Source organism: Aythya marila, assembly GCF_965140915.1.
Source record: "Aythya marila genome assembly, chromosome: 29".
Classification (NCBI taxonomy): Eukaryota; Metazoa; Chordata; class Aves; order Anseriformes; family Anatidae; genus Aythya; species Aythya marila.
In genome coordinates, this window is record NC_139070.1 from 2,575,020 (window position 1) to 2,590,129 (window position 15,110).

The window sequence follows — 15,110 nt, forward strand, 5'->3', positions numbered from 1 at the left end:
AGAGAGAGGAGGCGGGGCTATAGGCGAGGGGCGGGGCTATGGGGCAGGGGGCGGGGCCAGAAACCAAGGGGCGGGGCTATAGAACAGTGGGAGGGGTATGGAACAGGGGGCGTGGTTAGAAAGGGGGCGTGGCTATAGGCAATGGGCGTGGCTATGGAGCTGGGGGCGTGGTTGTGGGCGCGTGGGCGGGGCTAGAAACGCGGGGCGTGGTTGTGCTTAAGGGGTGGGGCTTATTCTACACGTGTCTTATAGGGAGGGGGCGTGGCTTGTTGCGGGAGGGGCGGGGCATCTCGTGCAAGGGCGGGGCCAATCAGGGGGGCGGAGCCACCACGGGGGGATCACCCTAAGGGCGGGGCCTGCTGGGCCCGCGCCGCGTCCATCAATGAGACAGCGCCACGCTATTGGCTCGCGTTAACCCCGCCCCCTCCCTCTCCACCAATCACCGAGGAGGGGCGGGGCCCCCCCCAGCCCTGAGCGGTGCTCGCGGCTTCGGCGTCCGGAGGGGAACCGGGAGCGGGGCGCGGCCGGGCCGGGCACCCCCGAGCCCCCCCCCCAGTTTCGTGCAGCGCCCCCAATGCCGCGCACCGTGGCCGTGCTGGGGGGCGGCATCAGCGGCCTGGCCGCCTGCTACCACCTGGCCCGAGCCCCCCGGCCGCCAAAGGTGAGCGGGGAGGGACCGGGGGGGCTCTGAGCCCCTTCCCCGGTTCCCTCCCGGTGCCCCCCGGTCCCCCCCGGTTCCTCCCGGTCCCCTACGGTACCCCCCGGTCCTCCCCGGTGCCTCCTGGTGCCCCCCGGTTCCCCTCCGGTTCCTTCCCGATCCCCCCCCCGACCCCTCCCGGTGCCCCCCGGACCCCCCCGGTGCCTCCCGGTGCCCCCCGGTGCCCCCCCGATCCCTCCCGGTTCCCCCCGATCCCCCCCGGTGCCCCCCAGTCCACCCCAATGCCCCCCCAGTGCCCCCGCCGTGTTCCCCAGTTCCTCCCCGGTGCCCCCCCGGTACCCCCGGTGCCCACCCCCCGGTGGCCGTGACCGCGGTTCCCCCCCCCAGGTGGTGCTGCTGGAGGCCAGCGGCCGCCTCGGGGGGTGGCTGCAGAGCACCCGCACCGAGGACGGGGCCGTCTTCGAGCACGGGCCCAGGGGAGTCCGGCCCGGGGGGGCGGTGGGCACCGACACCCTGCACATGGTAATGGGGGGGGCGGGGGGGGCCCTGGGGTGGGGGTCTGGGGGTCCCAGGGGGGCTAGGGTGGGTGCAGGGGGCTGGGGAGGGGTCCCTAGGGGGTATTGGGGGGTTGCTGGGGGGTGCCAGGGTCCTGGGGGGATCCCTGGGGGGTGTCGGGGTCTTGGGGGGTCCCTAAAGGGGTGCCAGGGTCTTGCGGGGGGGGGCTGGGAAGGTATTGGGGTCTTGGGGAGGTCCTGGGGGGGGTGTCGGGGTCTTGGAGGGTCCCTAGGGGGGTGCTGAGGGACCCTGGGGATGGCTGAATGGAGCTGGAGGGGGGTCCCGGGTGGGTGCCTGGCTCTTGGGGGTCCCTGCTTGGGTTCTGCAGGGTCTCCAGCTTGGTGCTGGTATCTGGGGGGGTCCCGGGGGGGGCTCCTGTCCCCATCCCCATCCCCATCCTCCCCGCGTCCCCACAGATCTCAGAGCTGGGCCTGGAGAGCGAGGTCCTGCCCGTCCCCGGGGACCACCCGGCCTCCAGGCACCGCTTCCTCTACTCCTCCGGCGCCCTGCACAAGCTGCCCTCGGGTTTGGGGTAGGTGCCACCCCCCCAAACCCTTCCCACCGCCCCCCCTGGGGGCTCCCATCCCCTGACACCCCCCTCCCCACGTCCCCAGGGGGCTGTTTCGGCCGGTGCCCCCCTTCTCGCAGGCGCTGCTGTGGAGCGGGCTGCGGGATCTGCTGGCCCCAGCGGGGAAGGATCCCGATGAGAGCGTGCACGCCTTCGCCCGCCGCCGCTTCGGCCGGGAGGTGGGTGCCTGCGGGGGGTGATAACACCCGGGGGGGGGCTTATCAGGGGGCTGCAGGGGCTGCCTCACCCCCTCCTGCCTTTGTCACCCCCCCCCAGGTGGCCGACATCGCGGTGGACAGCCTGTGCCGGGGGGTGTTCGCCGGGGACTGCCGGCAGCTCAGCGTCCGCTCCTGCTTCCCCGCGCTCTTCCACGCCGAGCGGCGCCGGCGCTCCGTGCTGCTGGGGCTGGCGCTGGGAGCGGGTGAGAGGAGGGGTGGGGACACCGAGGGGGCACCGAATGCTGCCCCCGGGGCACGTGGGGACACCGGGGGGACAGCACAGGCTGACGGTGTGGTGTTTGGACACCCTGGTGCTGCCCTTATGGCACGTGGGGACACCCTGGTGCTGCCACTATGGCACGAGGGGACACAGGGGGGACACCCCAGGATGCCAGCGTGGTGCCTGGACACCCTGGTGCTGCCGTTATGGCACATGGGGACACCCTGGTGCCACCACTATGGCACATGGGGACATCACAGTGCTGCCACTAGGGGGACATGCACATGGGGACACCAAGGGGACATCCAAGGCTGCCAGTGTGGTGCCTGGACACCCTAATGCCACCACTATGGCACGTGGGGACACCGAGGGGACACCCTGGTGCTGCCACTACGGCATGAGGGGACACCCCTGGTGCAGGGACACCAGTAGGACGTGGGAAGGGACACAAGGGTGACCCCGGTGGCACGGTGCCGGAGTTGCTGTGTCCCCGCAGGGCAGGAGCGCGGGGCCGAGTCGGGGCTGAGCCGGCGGGCGCGCGCCGAGCGCTGGAGCCAGTGGTCGCTGCGGCGCGGGATGGAGACCCTGCCCGAGGCGCTGGCCGCCTTCCTGCGCCCCCGCGGCGTCGAGCTGCGCTGCCACGCGCCCCTGCGCAGCCTGCGGCGCCGCCACGACGGCCGCTGGCAGGTAGGGACCCGTGCTGCCCTCGGGGGGGGGGTCCTTGTCCCAAAAAATTTGGTTCCTGTCCCCTCCCGGGGTGGCACGAGGGTCAGGGTGCTGGCTCAGGGAGGTGCTGGGAGCCCTGGGTTTATGCCCTGTAGTTTGGGGGTGCTGGGATCCCCCTAGTCCTGTCCCATAATTTAGGGGGGTCCCCTCCCTGTAGTTGGGGTGGGGGCCAGGACCCCTGGGCTCCTTCCCCAAGGTTTGGGGCCTCCAGGATGTTTCACCTCCAATTAAGGTGGCTGGGACCCCCGGGGGAACCCCCAGGCTCACCCCATGGCTTTGAGGGGGGTCATTTGGGGGTGCCAGGACCCCGAGACCCCCTCCCAGCTCCCCCCTTCCCTCTCCCCCCAGCTCACCCTGGCAGACGGCACCGTGACAGCCGACCACGTCATCAGCGCCCTCCCAGCCGCAGGTGGGTGCTGGGGCTCCCCAAACACCCCAAAATCCCCCTGAATCCCCCCAAACCCTCCCCAAACTCTGCTTCCAGCCCTGGCGGAGGCGCTGCCGGCTGAGGCCGAGCCGCTGGCGCAGGAGCTGCGGCGCATCCCCACGGTGGCCGTGGCCGTGGTGAACCTGCAGTACGAGGGCGTCACGCTGCCCGTCACGGTGAGAGCCCCGCACCCAGGACCCCTCCCCAGCACCCAGGGGTGCCCCCCACCCTCTGCTCACCCCTCTCCTCCTCCCTAAAGGGTTTCGGGCACCTGGTGCCTTCCTCCGAGGATGACTCCCTCCTGGGCATCGTCTACGACTCGGTGGCCTTCCCGCAGCACGATGGCACGGGGCCGGCTTCGGTGCGGCTGACGGTGGGTGAGGGGCCCCGGGGGAATAAAGGGGAGGGGGAAATACCGAGGGGGGGGGCTCACGGGACCCCTGTTTCTGCCTCAGGTGATGCTGGGGGGCGCCTGGTTCACGCGAGCTTTCGGGGACCCGGCGGCCGCGGCCCCGGCCACGCTGCTGCAGCGGGCGCAGGCGGCGGCGCGGGAGCAGCTGGGGCTGGCGGTGGCACCGGCACGCAGCATCGTCAGGGTGCAGCAGGTGGGTGACAGGGTGGGGGGGGGTCTGGGGGGCGTCAGGGGGGGTCCCAGGGGGTCCCGGGGCTCACCGGCTGCTCCTTCTGCAGGCCTGCATCCCCCAGTACACGCTGGGCCACTGGCAGCGGACGGGTAAGGCTGGGGAGGGGGACACGGGGGGACGTGGGGACACGGGGGACATACAGAGGCTGCCACCGGCCGTCTGTCCGTCCGTCTGTCCGTCCCGCAGAGCGCATCAGCCGGTTCCTGGCGGAGCAGCGGCTGCCCCTCAGCCTCGTGGGCGCCTCCTACGCCGGGGTCTCCGTCAACGACTGCATTGCCAGCGCCAAAGCGGCCGTGGGGCAGCTCCTGGGGGGCTGAGCTCCCCCCTGGGGGGGTCCATCCCGGCTCTCCCCGTCCCAGCAGGCAGCAGCAGTAGGACAAAGTGTTGTTCTTTTAATGGAAAACCCCTTATAAAGGCCCAGGGAGCAGCTCATAAATAGAATAAATAACCACACACCAGCAGCGGAGCCTGCAACTCTCTCCAGGCACCTGCAAGCCACCGAGGAGAGGGGGCCGAGCCTGGCCCCACAGCCCCCGGCTCTCCCCCGTCCCCTTTTCTGAGGGGCTCCCCCCCACCCTGCGCCAGGCACCAGCCCTGCAGCCGGCAGCTCCCCGGGCTGCTCCGTGCTCGCTGCTCCCCACAGTCTCTCCAGCAAGGCAACAGCACGAGCCGGCCCTGGCAGCCGGTGCGTGCCCGGGGCTGGGGGGGGGCCCCCATCACGGTGCCGGTTCCCAGCCAACAGTCCTCACGGCGGGGGCTAACGGGGGCCCGGCGGCCAGCTCTGGTTGTACCCGTGGTGTGTGGGAAGGGTCCCCTCCGCCCCAGCCGGGCTGCCACCAACCCCGGTCACCTCGGGGCTGCGCTGGGTGACCCCCCCGGCAGAGCCGGCGGTGCCCCGGGTGCCGTTGGCCGCGGTGGGCAGCCGCGGGGACAGGGCCAGCCTGAGGTCCCCCAGCCCCGGCAGCTTGCGCAGCATCTCCTCCCGGAAGGGGCTGTTGCTGTTGCGGTACCTCTGTCCCTCGCGTCCGGGGCCCTGGCGGCTTCGGCCGGCGCGGGGGTCGCTGCCGATGTCCACGGTCAGGTTGGTGTAGAGGGGGTGCAGGTGCTTGGCCAGCAGCGTGTAGGTGAGGGAGTTCATCCCGTCCTGCGTCCACATCCGCTGCGTGCGGATCAGCAGGTCGAACCTGCGGGGACAGCGGGGCCATCACCCTGCGGCACCCCCCCCGGCACGCCCACCGGCACCCACGGGTGACCCCGTGCCCGTCCCGAGCCCGCTCCCCACCTGTGCGGGTTCTCCTCGTTGCCTTTGTCGCCTTTGTGCTTCACCATCTTGTAGTGGCCGATGGAGACGGGCGGCCGGACGATCTTCATGCCGGCGAGGCGCACCCTGTGGCAGTCCCCACGTCACCAGGACGCTCGGGCACACCTGCCTGGCCACCCGCCAGCGTGCTGGCAAAGCCACCCCCACGCTTTGTCCCCAGGAGGAAATGGGACACAGGGACGCGGGAACATCGCTTTTCCTGGTAGCGAGGGAGGGACCCAGGGAGGGGGGGGGGGGGGGAAAAAGCACCGCGCCACGTCCTACCTGGTGGCAATGTCATCGTCCTCGCCGCCCCAGCCCCAGTACTCATTGGGGAAGCCGTTAATCTTCATGTACTGGTCCGGGGTGAGAGCAGAGACCCCCCCGAAGTACTGCGAGTAGGGCAGGCTGCGGGGACACCCCAGCGGCTGAGCCAGGCGGCGGCGGGGCCGGCCACGTGGGTGTCCCCCCCCCTCCATCTCACCCCCGCCACTTACTTGTACCCAAACTTGTTCATGGCGACCGAGACGTGCTTGGGGTTCCAGGGGTCGCAGGTGTAGAGGTTGTAGTCGTTCTCGGGGATGAGGTCGACGTCGTGCAGGAAGAGGCAGTCCCACTCCTCATCCTTCAGCGCCTCCTTCACCCCCACGTTCAGCAGCTTGGCGCGGTTGAAGGTGCCGTTGCCCGCCTGCGGGGTTTTTCGGGTGGGAAAAAAGGGAAAAAAAGCCAAAAAAAGCAGCTGGGAGCGGCCGGACCCCCCCGGGCTGAACCCCACGGCCACCCCCGTCCCCCGGTACTCACCTGGTGCACCAGGTAGATGCCGTACTGCAGCTGCTGGCGCTGCAGGAAGGGGTGCAGGTAGTAGAGCAGGTAGCCCAGGTGGCTCTCGCGGTTGCGGTAGGGGACGATGACGGCGGTGCGGGCGCGAGCCTCGCAGGCGGCCGGCTGGTAGCGGCCCCCCGGCTGCACCGCCGGGTTCTTGGCCCGGATCTGCTCCAGGGTGGGCACCCGGCTGAAGCTCACCGTCAGCGGGCCGACTGCACGGGGGAAACGGGGAGATGGAGACCGAGCGGGGACAAACCCCAAAAACCGGTCCCCGTGGCGGGGGGACTCACAGATCCCCCCCCAGCTCACACCGAAGCCCCCCGGGGGGGGTCTCAGGGCCACCCGGCCGCCACTCACCGAGGAACGGCGAGCGCTCGGGGCAGTAGGGGGGCGGCTGCGCGGGGTCGGCGTCGAGGCGGGTGGCGGGGGGCTGCAGGCGGCTGAAGTTGGCGTAGACGTCGTGGGTGCGCGTGTAGTCGAAGACGGGGCCGGCGGCGCGGCCGAAGAGCGAGGTGAGGTTGCGGAAGCCGCCGAGGGAGAAGTAGGCGACGAAGGCGAACTGGCAGCCCACCAGCAGGGCCAGCGTGCACGGCCGCTCCAGCAACCGCCGCAGCATGGCGGGGACGGGACCGGGCCTGCTCCGGGGCCTGCACCGGGAACGGGGCCTTCACCGGGAGGCCTCCCCGGAGCCTCCCTGCGCCGGGTCTTCGCCGGGGCCTTCACCGGGCCGGGGTCTTCACCGGGCCGGGGTCTTCACCGGGCGGCCTCCCTGTGCCGGGCTGGGCCTCACCGGGACGGTTCCCGGTGGCCTCCCCGGAGCCTCCCTTCGCTGGGCCGGGCCTTACCGGGCCGGTCCCGGGACCTTCAGTGGTCCGGAGCCTCCCCTCACCGGGGCCTCCACCAGCCCGGGCCGTTACCGGGCGGCCTCCCCGGAGCTCTCCCCCGCCGGGTCCTCACCGGGGCGGTCCCGGAGCCTCCCTTCGCCGGGCGGGGCCTTCACCGGGCAGCACCGGGGCCTTCACGGGGCCGCCCCCGGGGCCTGGGCCGGGTGCGCGCGGGGGCCGGGCCTCATGGCGGGGACGCTGCGGAACCGAGGGAGCGGCCCCGGAGCTCCCGGTGGTGCTGAAGCCGCCCCCGGTGGGCGCCGCCGCCGCCGCCGCCGGGCTCAGCCCCTCCCGGCCGCCGCCATCTCGGACGTGGCGAGGCCTTAAAGGGGCCGCGCGGCTGCAGGAGGGCGGGGCCGGGACCGGGCGGGACCGGGCAGGGCTCGGGGGACGGCCCGGGGGGGGAGCCGGGGGCGGGGGACGCGGGGCCGGCACCGGCGGCTGGCGGGCGCTAGGACCCGGGGGGACGCCGAGCCAGGGATAGGGGGCGGGGCGACGCGAAGCACCTCCCTTTATAGGGCGTGGCTTACTAAACCCCACCCTCCGTTGCCGCGGCAACCGCGCACGCCGCCACCGCCCTGCTGGTGCGGTCGCCCCGCCCTTTTTCTCGTGACGTCACGCCAAGCGGGCGCTCCGATTGGGCGCGGCGGCAGAGCCGGAAGTGGCGGCGGGGGGGGGCGGGCGCCGGGATGGCGGCGGCGGCGGCGGCGGCGCGGTGCGGGCGGGACCCGTGCGGCGCCCTCTGCCCGCTGCTCGCCTACCTCAGCGTGGGATACGCCGACTACGCCGTGCTCGCACACGTCCTGCCCGGGCCCGCCCTCCGCGGCAGGTGGCACCGGGGGGAACCGGGGGGAACCGGGGGGAACCGGGAGGGAACCGGGAGGCACCGGGGGGCGCTGGGAGGGAACTGGGAGGGACCGGGAGGGAACTGGGAGGGAACTGGGAGGCACCGGGGGGAACTGGGAGGGAACCGGGGAGCACCGGGAGGGAACTGGGAGGGCACCGAGGGGAACCGGAGGGCACCGGGAGGAACCGGGAGGGACTGGGAGGGAACCGGGGGGCATCGGGGGGAAACCAGGAGGGAACTGGGAGACACTGGGAAGCACCGGGAGGCATCGGGGGGGAACTGGGAGGGCACCGAGGGGAACCGGAGGGCACTGGAGGGGATCTGGGGGGCACCGGGAGGGAACCGGAGGAACCAGAAGGGAATCAGGGGGGAACTGGGAGGTACCGGGGGGCACCGGGCCTGGTGTCGCCTCCCCGTGCTGGTCCCTTGGGCCGTGGGGACCCCCCCCAGGGTCCTGGGTTGCTGGGGTTTGGGTCCCCGGCAGGTCCCTGGGGTGCGGGGTCCCTGGGGTCTCCCCAGGGTTCTGGGTCCCCTCCAGTCTCTGGGGGGCACTGGGTTTGTGGGGTCCCCCTGGGGTGCTGGGTCCTTGGGGTTCTGGGTTCTTGGGGTTCGGGGTCCATGGGGTCCCCCCAACGCCTCCGGGGTCCCCGCGGTGCCGGCGCTGCCCTGACCCCTTTGTGCCCCCCCCCACCCCCCAGCCCGTGGTGCCCGTTCCACGCCGTGACCTTCAACCTCATTGTGCTGCTGCTGCTGGCCTGCCACACGCGCGCCGTCTTCGCCGACCCCGGTGAGCACCGCCCGCCACCCCCAGCCCCTCCTCGTACCGGTACCGGCCCCCCGATGAGGTGAGCTGGGGGCTCACGACCCCCCCAAACACCCCCCCCAGGCACCGTTCCCCTCCCCGGCACCGCCATCGACTTCTCGGACCTGCGCAGCGCCCCCCCACGCAAAACGGAGCAGGTGAGCCCCCGGTTTTGGGGGCAGGGGGGGCTTTTTTGGGGGGATGCCTGGGGTTGGGGGGGGGGCTGAGCGCTGCCCCCCCACCCCCAGAGCCCCGAGGAGTGGACGGTCTGCAGCCGCTGCGAGGCGTATCGCCCCCCCCGCGCCCACCACTGCCGCGTCTGCCACCGCTGCGTGCGCCGCATGGACCACCACTGCCCCTGGTAGGTGCCCCAGGACCCGCCCGGGACCCCCCCCATGTCACTGGGGACCCCCCCCCCCCAGCGTCCCCAGAGGGACAGCGAGGTGTCACCCGTCGCGCTGTCTGTCTGCAGGATCAATAACTGCGTCGGGGAGTTAAACCAGAAATATTTCATCCAGTTCCTCTTCTACGCCGGTAAGTGGGGGCACGGGGGGGGCACAGGGGGGGAATTGGGGCTCCCCGGGGGGGGGGGCTCAGCCCCCCGGCACCGGGCTCTGGCTCCCTGCTCTGTGCCAGGTCTGGCCAGCGCCTACGCCGCGGGGCTGGTGCTGGTCGCATGGCTGGGGCCAGCGGGAGGAGATGGAGCTGAAAACAGAGTCCAGACGTGAGTGGGGGGCTGGGGGGGGTCCCAGGGCTGGGGGGGGACCTCGGGGGGGGCTGCAGGGGGGTGGATACAGGGCTTTGGGCGGCTGTGGGGGGACCCAGGGCTGTAGGGGGGGCTGCAGGGGGGGGGACCACAGGGCTGTGGGGGGACCCAGGGCTATGGGGGGGCTGTGGGGGGACCCAGGGCTGTGGGGGGGCTGTGGGGGGGGGCACAGGGCTCTGGGCTGCCCCCCGCCGGCGCCAGCCCTCGGCCCCTCGCCGCCCCCCCAGCGCCCACTGCATCGTGCTGCTGCTGGAGTCCCTCCTCTTCGGCGCCTTCGTCACCGTCGTCTTCTACGACCAGGTCAGGGGGGGCTGAGCGGATTTCGGGGACGCCGTGGGGGGCAGTGACAGTGACATCCCTGTGTCCCTGTGGTGTCCCCCCCCCCATCCCAGGTCGTGTCCATCATCACGGACGAGCCGTTGGCACCGGAGCAGCTCCGTGGCCGGGGGCTGAAGGAGGCGAAGCGGCCGCGGGGGTGTCGCGCCAAGCTGGCGCTGCTGCAGGGGGTGTTCGGCAGCGGCTGCGTCCTCGCCTGGCTCTTCCCCTGCAGCTGCGGGACCCCGGCCGGCCCCGCGTACGCCCCCCTGCCCGCCTGCGACGTCTGAGCCCCCCCCCTCAAAACCAACGGGGGGCGGCGGCACCCCCATGCCTGACCACCTTCTGCACCACCGGGGGGGACTCTGGCACCTGGGCACCCTGGGGAGGTGCCGTCCGCGCACCCAGGGGTGCCAGGCGCTGCGGGGCACCAGCTGGGGGATTTTTTTTTTGGGGGGGGGGGGGGGCTGGCACCCAATAAAGTCCCTTTCTATGGAAGTCTCGGTGCAGGAGATGGGTGCAGGGAGGGCTGGGGGGGGTCGACGCAGCCCGGCACCCCCTCCAAGAACCACAACACCAGCGAGTGAGCTCCATAAATACCTTTAAATAACCCCCCCGCCGCGCTGCGGGTGGCTGAGGGGAGACGGGGACCACGCGGGGGGGACCCCCGAGACCAGCCCGGGGGGTTGGGGACCCCCGCTGTGCCCGAGGAGAGGGGCTGAGGTAGACGGGCGGGCGGGTGCCCCCCCTGGGCAATAAATAACCAAATAAATAACCCCGAGCGCTACGCCCGGCGGGTCCGCAGGACGGCCAAAATCTCCGCTTTCTGCTTCTCCCACGCCGACACCGCCGCCGGGTGCCGGGGGGCGAAGAAGCTGTACCTCAAGCGGGGGGGGCACCGCTCGTCCACCACCAGCGCCTGCAGCACCAGCGGCTCGCGCAGCGGCCCCCGGCACGCCAACGTCTCGGTGGCGGCCGTGGCCCCGCTGTAGCGCAGCGAGACGCCGCCCGCCAGCGTCACCGTGCTCTCCGAGGGCACCAGGACGTAGCCGCCGTTGAGCAGGGAGCCGCCGGACGGCTGCCGCAGCGCCAGGTAGACGTTGTCACCGCTGTCACCGCCGTCACCGCCGCCCGCCGGCGAGCCCTGCCGCACCAGGAGGTGCGTGGCGCCCGCCGGGATGGTGACCACGTCGTTGTAGCCGAAGCTGTGGGGCAGGGATAGCGTTGGAGGGGGTGGCAGGGGGACACCAGGCACCCGTGGGTGCCCCCCCCGTGCTGCCGCCACCCTCGGGTGCTCACCGGGGCTTGGTGAAGACGCCGGAGACCTTGGTGCAGGTGGAGCCGTCGCCGCCGCACACCATGCACTTGTCGAATTTCTTCTTGGAGCCGATGACGCGGTCGCAGCCGGTGGGGACGCAGCGGCCCCGCACGCACACCCCGGTGCCCTCGGGCGAGCAGGGCGTCCCGTCGGCCACCTGCGGCACACGCAAACCACGGCCTCAGCACCCCGGGGTGCCACCCCACGGGGAAGGGGACGCGGGACGGGGACGCTCACCCGTGGCTCCAGCACGTGGTAGTAGCCCAGGCTGCGCGACTGGCAGGTCAGCTTGCACCGATCCTTCTCGGCGACGCCGCTGTAGCGCGGCACCCAGTCCCCCGCGGCCGGCAGCCCCTTGAAGACGTCGGGGCGATGGTTGTAGGCGGCGCACTGCTCCTCCCGAAAAGCCAGGGCTGTGGAGAGGGGGGACACAGGGCACCGTCAGCACCGGCGCTGCCCCCAAAACCCTCCCGGTGCGCCCCCATCGCGGCCCCCACTCACGGTTGCTCCCGGGACAGGCCCCGGTGTTGCAGGAGCGGAACCGGCTGCGCTCCCCCCGGCAGTAGCGGCCGCCGTTGCGGGGCGCGGGGCGGCTGCAGGAGCGCTGGGAGAAGCTGACGCCGCCACCACAGCTCCGCGAGCAGCCGCCCCACGGCCCCCACGGCCCCCAGGCACCATCCACGGGGGTCTGCGAGGGGAGAAGCGAACCGTCAGACCGCCGGTGGTACCCAAATCCCACCCGGAGCGTCCCGGCACTCACGTTGAGCTCCTCCACGGCGGCGATGCCCACGCACTGCCCGCTCATGCAGGCTCTGCCGGGCCCGCACGGCGTGCCGTCGGCCCATGGGAAGTGCTTGGTCTGGCAAACGGCTCGCCCCCCGGCACGGCCGCTGCACCAGAGCGCGGCGCAGGGCGGCTGCACCTCCCCGCAGTGCCGCGAGTCCGTGCCGAAAGCCAGCTGGCACTGCCGCTCCAGCGGGTACGCGGCGCCCGGCAGCACCGTCGGCAGCCGCAGCCACTCCGAGGGCTTGTCCAGGAGGCAGTGACCTGCGGGGAGGTGACACGGCTGCACGGGGCGTCCCCGGGGATGGAGGGGACACAGGGGGCTGGGGATGGGGGGGTGCCGGTGGGTCGTACCGTGGCCGTTATCCAGGAAATCGGTGATGAAGCGGGCGCTGCACGGGGACCACATCTCGCCGGGGGGCACCGAGGACATGACCGGGGCCATGACGCGGCGCGAGGAGCCCGCGGGGCCGTTGAGCTCCGCGCAGTGCGGCGAGTCGTCGTGCGGCATGCTGAAGATGTGCCCTGCGCAGGGACGGGGCCGTCAGCACCCCCCGGGGGGGGGTTTGGCCGGGGATGGGGGCCCTGCCCTTTGTGTCCCCCCCTCCCCGGTGCTCACCGAGCTCGTGGGCAACCGTGAGGGCGGACTGCAGCCCGTCGTCCTCCACGATGGCGCAGCTGCGCTCGGGGTCGCAGGCGGTGCCCACGTCGGCCATGCCCAGGGTGTCGCACGTGGCCGCCCCACACAGGTCCTGGGGAGGGGTGCACAGGGCTGGGGGGGGGCGTCTTGGAGCACCCAGACACCCACGGGTGCCCCACTGACCCTGCCTGCACCCGGAGATCGTGGGGGCACCCACGCAGTTGGAGGGGACCCAGGGATCCCCAAAAACCCAAAGTCTCAGGGATGAGGTTCAGGGGCCCTGGCAGCACCCAAATACCCACAAAGCATCCCCAGGACCCAACCAGCACCCAAAAACCTTGGTGGGCACCCAAGGGATCCTGCCCAGCACCTAAACTCTCTGGGATGGGCTCTGGGAACCCCGCGACCACCCAAAATCCCACGGACACCCCAGGGACCCAACCAGCATCCAAGCACCCCAAGAACCCATCCCACACCCCCAAATCCCAAGGGTCCCACGCCAAGCACCCGAACTCCCCGGGACAGGCCCTGGGCACCCTGCCAGCACCCAAACACCTTCGGGGGGGCACCCAGGGACCCATGGGGACCCAGCCACCCCCCAGCCATCCCCCCGCAGCCCGTCCCCGTTGCCCACCTGCCGCGTGAAGAGGATGGCGGTGTCGAAGTGGAGGGGACTGTCCTCGTCGGGGACGTTGAGGTCCCGCTGCCACCGGCAGAAGTTGCGGAGCATCTGGGCGGCGTTGGTGGTGGTGGGGGGCCCCGGGGTGCCGGGACCCAGCACCAGCAGGCGCGTCACCCGCAGCTCCACGGCGTTGCCCAGGCTGCCGTGCCGAAAGGACCTGGCGGCGGCCGCCAGCACCGTCAGCAGGTACGGCCGCAGCCCCGCGCCGTGGAAGCGTGCCATCGACTCGTCCGCCACCACCAGCATCTCCACGAAGCGCGGCAGCGAGGCGAAACGCTGCCGGGGAGCGGGCGTTGGGCACGGCACCGGGGCGGGGACCCCCGGTGTTGGTGTCCCCTGCCCGGTGTCCCCAGCGCCGTGCCACCACCCCGTGCTGGTGACCCCCAGAACCGTGCCAGCCCACCCTGGTGTCATCCATTGGTGGCTGACCCCACACCAGTGTCCCCCAGCCCACCCTGGTGTCACCCATCGCTGTGCCAATGTCCCTTGTCACTGTCCCATCCCATCCCAGTGCCCCCCAGCACCATTCCCGTGTCCCTTATCGCTGTGCCAGCCCCACACCAGTGTCCCCCAGTACTATGTGACCCTACACCAGTGTCCCCCAGCACCGTGCCAATGTCCCTGATCCCCGTGCCATCCTGTCCCAGTGTCCCCAGCACCACGTGACTCCACACCAGTGTCCCCCAGCACCGTGCCAGCCCGTGCTGGTGTCCCCAGTCCCCAGTGCTGCTGTCCCCACGGGTGCCAGCCCGTGCCCTGTCCCTGGTGTCCCCACCCTGCAGGGTCCCGGCTGTCCCCTGGGGGTGCTGGGGAGGGTCGCATCCCTCCCAGCTGGTGCCACTCCTGATGTGTCCCGATACGTCCTGATATGTCCCAATATGTTCCATTATGTCCCGATATGTCCTGATATATCCTGATATGTCCCGATATGTTCCAGTATGTCCTGATATGTCCTGCTGTGTCCCGATATGTTCCAATGTCCCGATATGTCCTGCTGTGTCCTGCTATGTCGCAATAGATCCTGATATGTCCTGATATGTTCCAGTAAGTCCTGATATGTCACAATATTCCAATATGTCCCAATATATCCTGGTATGTCCCATTATGTTCCAGTATGTCCTGATATGTCCCGATATGTCCCGATATGTTCCAGCATGTCCCGATATATCCTGATATGTCCCAGTATGTCCTGATATCCCGACATGTCCCGACATGTCCCGATATATCCTATGTCCCGATATATCCTGCTGTGTCCCGATCTGTCCCGATGCATCCCGCTTTGTCCCGATCCGTCCCAGCCCCCCCCAGGTCCGTCCCATCCCGGCCGTACCTTGGCTCTCCTCGGGGCCGGCTCCTCCCGGGGCCGGGGTTCGGCTCCCCCCGGGGCCGTAACGGGACAGGAGGGACCCGGCGCGGCCCCGGTGGCGGCGGCGAGGACGAGCGCCAGGAGCGCGCAGCGCATGGCCCGGGGCACCGCGTCCCGCTCGGCGGCCGAGCCTGGCCCCGCCGCCGCCTTTTAACGGCCCCGGGACGGGGGGGGGGGGACGGAGGCGGGGGGGGGGAAACCCGCGCTGCCCCCCCCGGGACGGTTCCGGGAAGGCTGAGCCCGGCCGGAGCCTGGGAACGGGGAAGCCCCGGGAACGGGGGCGGCTGTGCCAAGGGGGGGGGCGTGGGGCTGGGGATCCCCGGAACGTCCCCTGCCCGCAACGCCCCCCCCCGCCCTGTCCTGTCCTGTCCTGTCCCTTCTGTCCCTCCCTGTCCCCTCCATTGCTGCCCGGCCCCCCCCATCCCATCCTGTCCCCTTCGTCACTCCCTGTCCCCATCACGCCCTGTCCCTCCCTGTCCCCAATATCCCCTCCCTGTCCCCTCCATCCCCTCCCTGTCCCCCCCATCACCCCCGGTCCCCTCCTTGTCCCCTCCCTGTCCCCTCCA

General features: G+C 71.5%; 4 protein-coding genes across 8 annotated transcripts; 2 read left to right on the forward strand and 2 right to left on the reverse strand.

Moving 5' to 3' along the window:
- The first annotated feature begins 500 nt into the window (after window positions 1-500).
- On the forward strand, window positions 501-4,395 carry PPOX (protoporphyrinogen oxidase). Of its 2 annotated transcripts, XM_082780894.1 has the most exons (12): window positions 501-661; window positions 1,046-1,180; window positions 1,630-1,745; window positions 1,828-1,960; window positions 2,058-2,202; window positions 2,716-2,906; window positions 3,294-3,354; window positions 3,430-3,548; window positions 3,632-3,745; window positions 3,828-3,977; window positions 4,063-4,105; window positions 4,203-4,395. In XM_082780894.1, the coding sequence occupies exons 1-12, from the start codon at window positions 575-577 to the stop codon at window positions 4,331-4,333; spliced, it is 1,425 nt and encodes a 474-aa protein (XP_082637020.1). In that variant the 5' UTR covers window positions 501-574; the 3' UTR covers window positions 4,334-4,395. The 2 variants fall into 2 exon arrangements, with proteins under 2 accessions (XP_082637020.1, XP_082637021.1); XM_082780895.1 differs by lacking the exon at window positions 1,046-1,180.
- Window positions 4,396-4,773: 378 nt separating this feature from the next.
- B4GALT3 (beta-1,4-galactosyltransferase 3) lies at window positions 4,774-7,432 on the reverse strand (the record flags this gene model as incomplete). The annotated part of the gene is made up of 6 exons (XM_082780912.1): window positions 6,499-7,432; window positions 6,118-6,353; window positions 5,814-6,004; window positions 5,602-5,724; window positions 5,299-5,403; window positions 4,774-5,200 (listed from the first exon to the last, which is right to left on the reverse strand). Exons 1-6 carry the CDS (start codon window positions 6,755-6,757, stop codon window positions 4,774-4,776), a joined length of 1,341 nt encoding a protein of 446 aa, XP_082637038.1. The 5' UTR covers window positions 6,758-7,432.
- A 253-nt stretch (window positions 7,433-7,685) lies between these two features.
- LOC309888545 (palmitoyltransferase ZDHHC3-like) lies at window positions 7,686-10,249 on the forward strand. Its single transcript, XM_082780931.1, has 8 exons — window positions 7,686-7,854; window positions 8,571-8,659; window positions 8,759-8,832; window positions 8,923-9,035; window positions 9,147-9,208; window positions 9,311-9,398; window positions 9,668-9,740; window positions 9,833-10,249. The coding sequence occupies exons 1-8, from the start codon at window positions 7,715-7,717 to the stop codon at window positions 10,043-10,045; spliced, it is 852 nt and encodes a 283-aa protein (XP_082637057.1). The 5' UTR covers window positions 7,686-7,714; the 3' UTR covers window positions 10,046-10,249.
- Window positions 10,250-10,339: 90 nt separating this feature from the next.
- ADAMTS4 (ADAM metallopeptidase with thrombospondin type 1 motif 4) lies at window positions 10,340-14,678 on the reverse strand. 4 transcript variants are annotated; one of them, XM_082780878.1, is made up of 9 exons: window positions 14,509-14,678; window positions 13,131-13,454; window positions 12,476-12,608; window positions 12,211-12,381; window positions 11,834-12,120; window positions 11,575-11,761; window positions 11,311-11,486; window positions 11,055-11,230; window positions 10,340-10,960 (listed from the first exon to the last, which is right to left on the reverse strand). In XM_082780878.1, exons 1-9 carry the CDS (start codon window positions 14,638-14,640, stop codon window positions 10,540-10,542), a joined length of 2,007 nt encoding a protein of 668 aa, XP_082637004.1. In that variant the 5' UTR covers window positions 14,641-14,678; the 3' UTR covers window positions 10,340-10,539. The 4 variants fall into 4 exon arrangements, with proteins under 4 accessions (XP_082637004.1, XP_082637002.1, XP_082637003.1 ...); XM_082780876.1 differs by having other exon boundaries at window positions 11,575-12,120; XM_082780877.1 differs by having other exon boundaries at window positions 13,131-14,641.
- Window positions 14,679-15,110: the final 432 nt, after the last annotated feature.

Excerpts from the sequence above, each read along its gene's own strand:
- PPOX (XM_082780894.1), top strand. The coding sequence starts at position 575 with ATGCCGCGCACCGTGGCCGTGCTGGGGGGCGGCATCAGCGGCCTGGCC. Across the intron at positions 3,355-3,429 it reads CAGCGCCCTCCCAGCCGCAG|CCCTGGCGGAGGCGCTGCCG; the intron begins GTGGGTGCTGGG and ends CTCTGCTTCCAG. Across the intron at positions 3,978-4,062 it reads GCATCGTCAGGGTGCAGCAG|GCCTGCATCCCCCAGTACAC; the intron begins GTGGGTGACAGG and ends CTCCTTCTGCAG.
- LOC309888545 (XM_082780931.1), top strand. The coding sequence starts at position 7,715 with ATGGCGGCGGCGGCGGCGGCGGCGCGGTGCGGGCGGGACCCGTGCGGC. Across the intron at positions 7,855-8,570 it reads GGGCCCGCCCTCCGCGGCAG|CCCGTGGTGCCCGTTCCACG; the intron begins GTGGCACCGGGG and ends CCCACCCCCCAG. Across the intron at positions 9,209-9,310 it reads CCAGTTCCTCTTCTACGCCG|GTCTGGCCAGCGCCTACGCC; the intron begins GTAAGTGGGGGC and ends GCTCTGTGCCAG.
- ADAMTS4 (XM_082780875.1), bottom strand. The coding sequence starts at position 13,592 with ATGACACCAGGGTGGGCTGGCACGGTTCTGGGGGTCACCAGCACGGGG. Across the intron at positions 12,121-12,210 it reads TTTCCTGGATAACGGCCACG|GTCACTGCCTCCTGGACAAG; the intron begins GTACGACCCACC and ends ACCTCCCCGCAG. Across the intron at positions 11,231-11,310 it reads ACCACGTGCTGGAGCCACGG|GTGGCCGACGGGACGCCCTG; the intron begins GTGAGCGTCCCC and ends CGTGTGCCGCAG.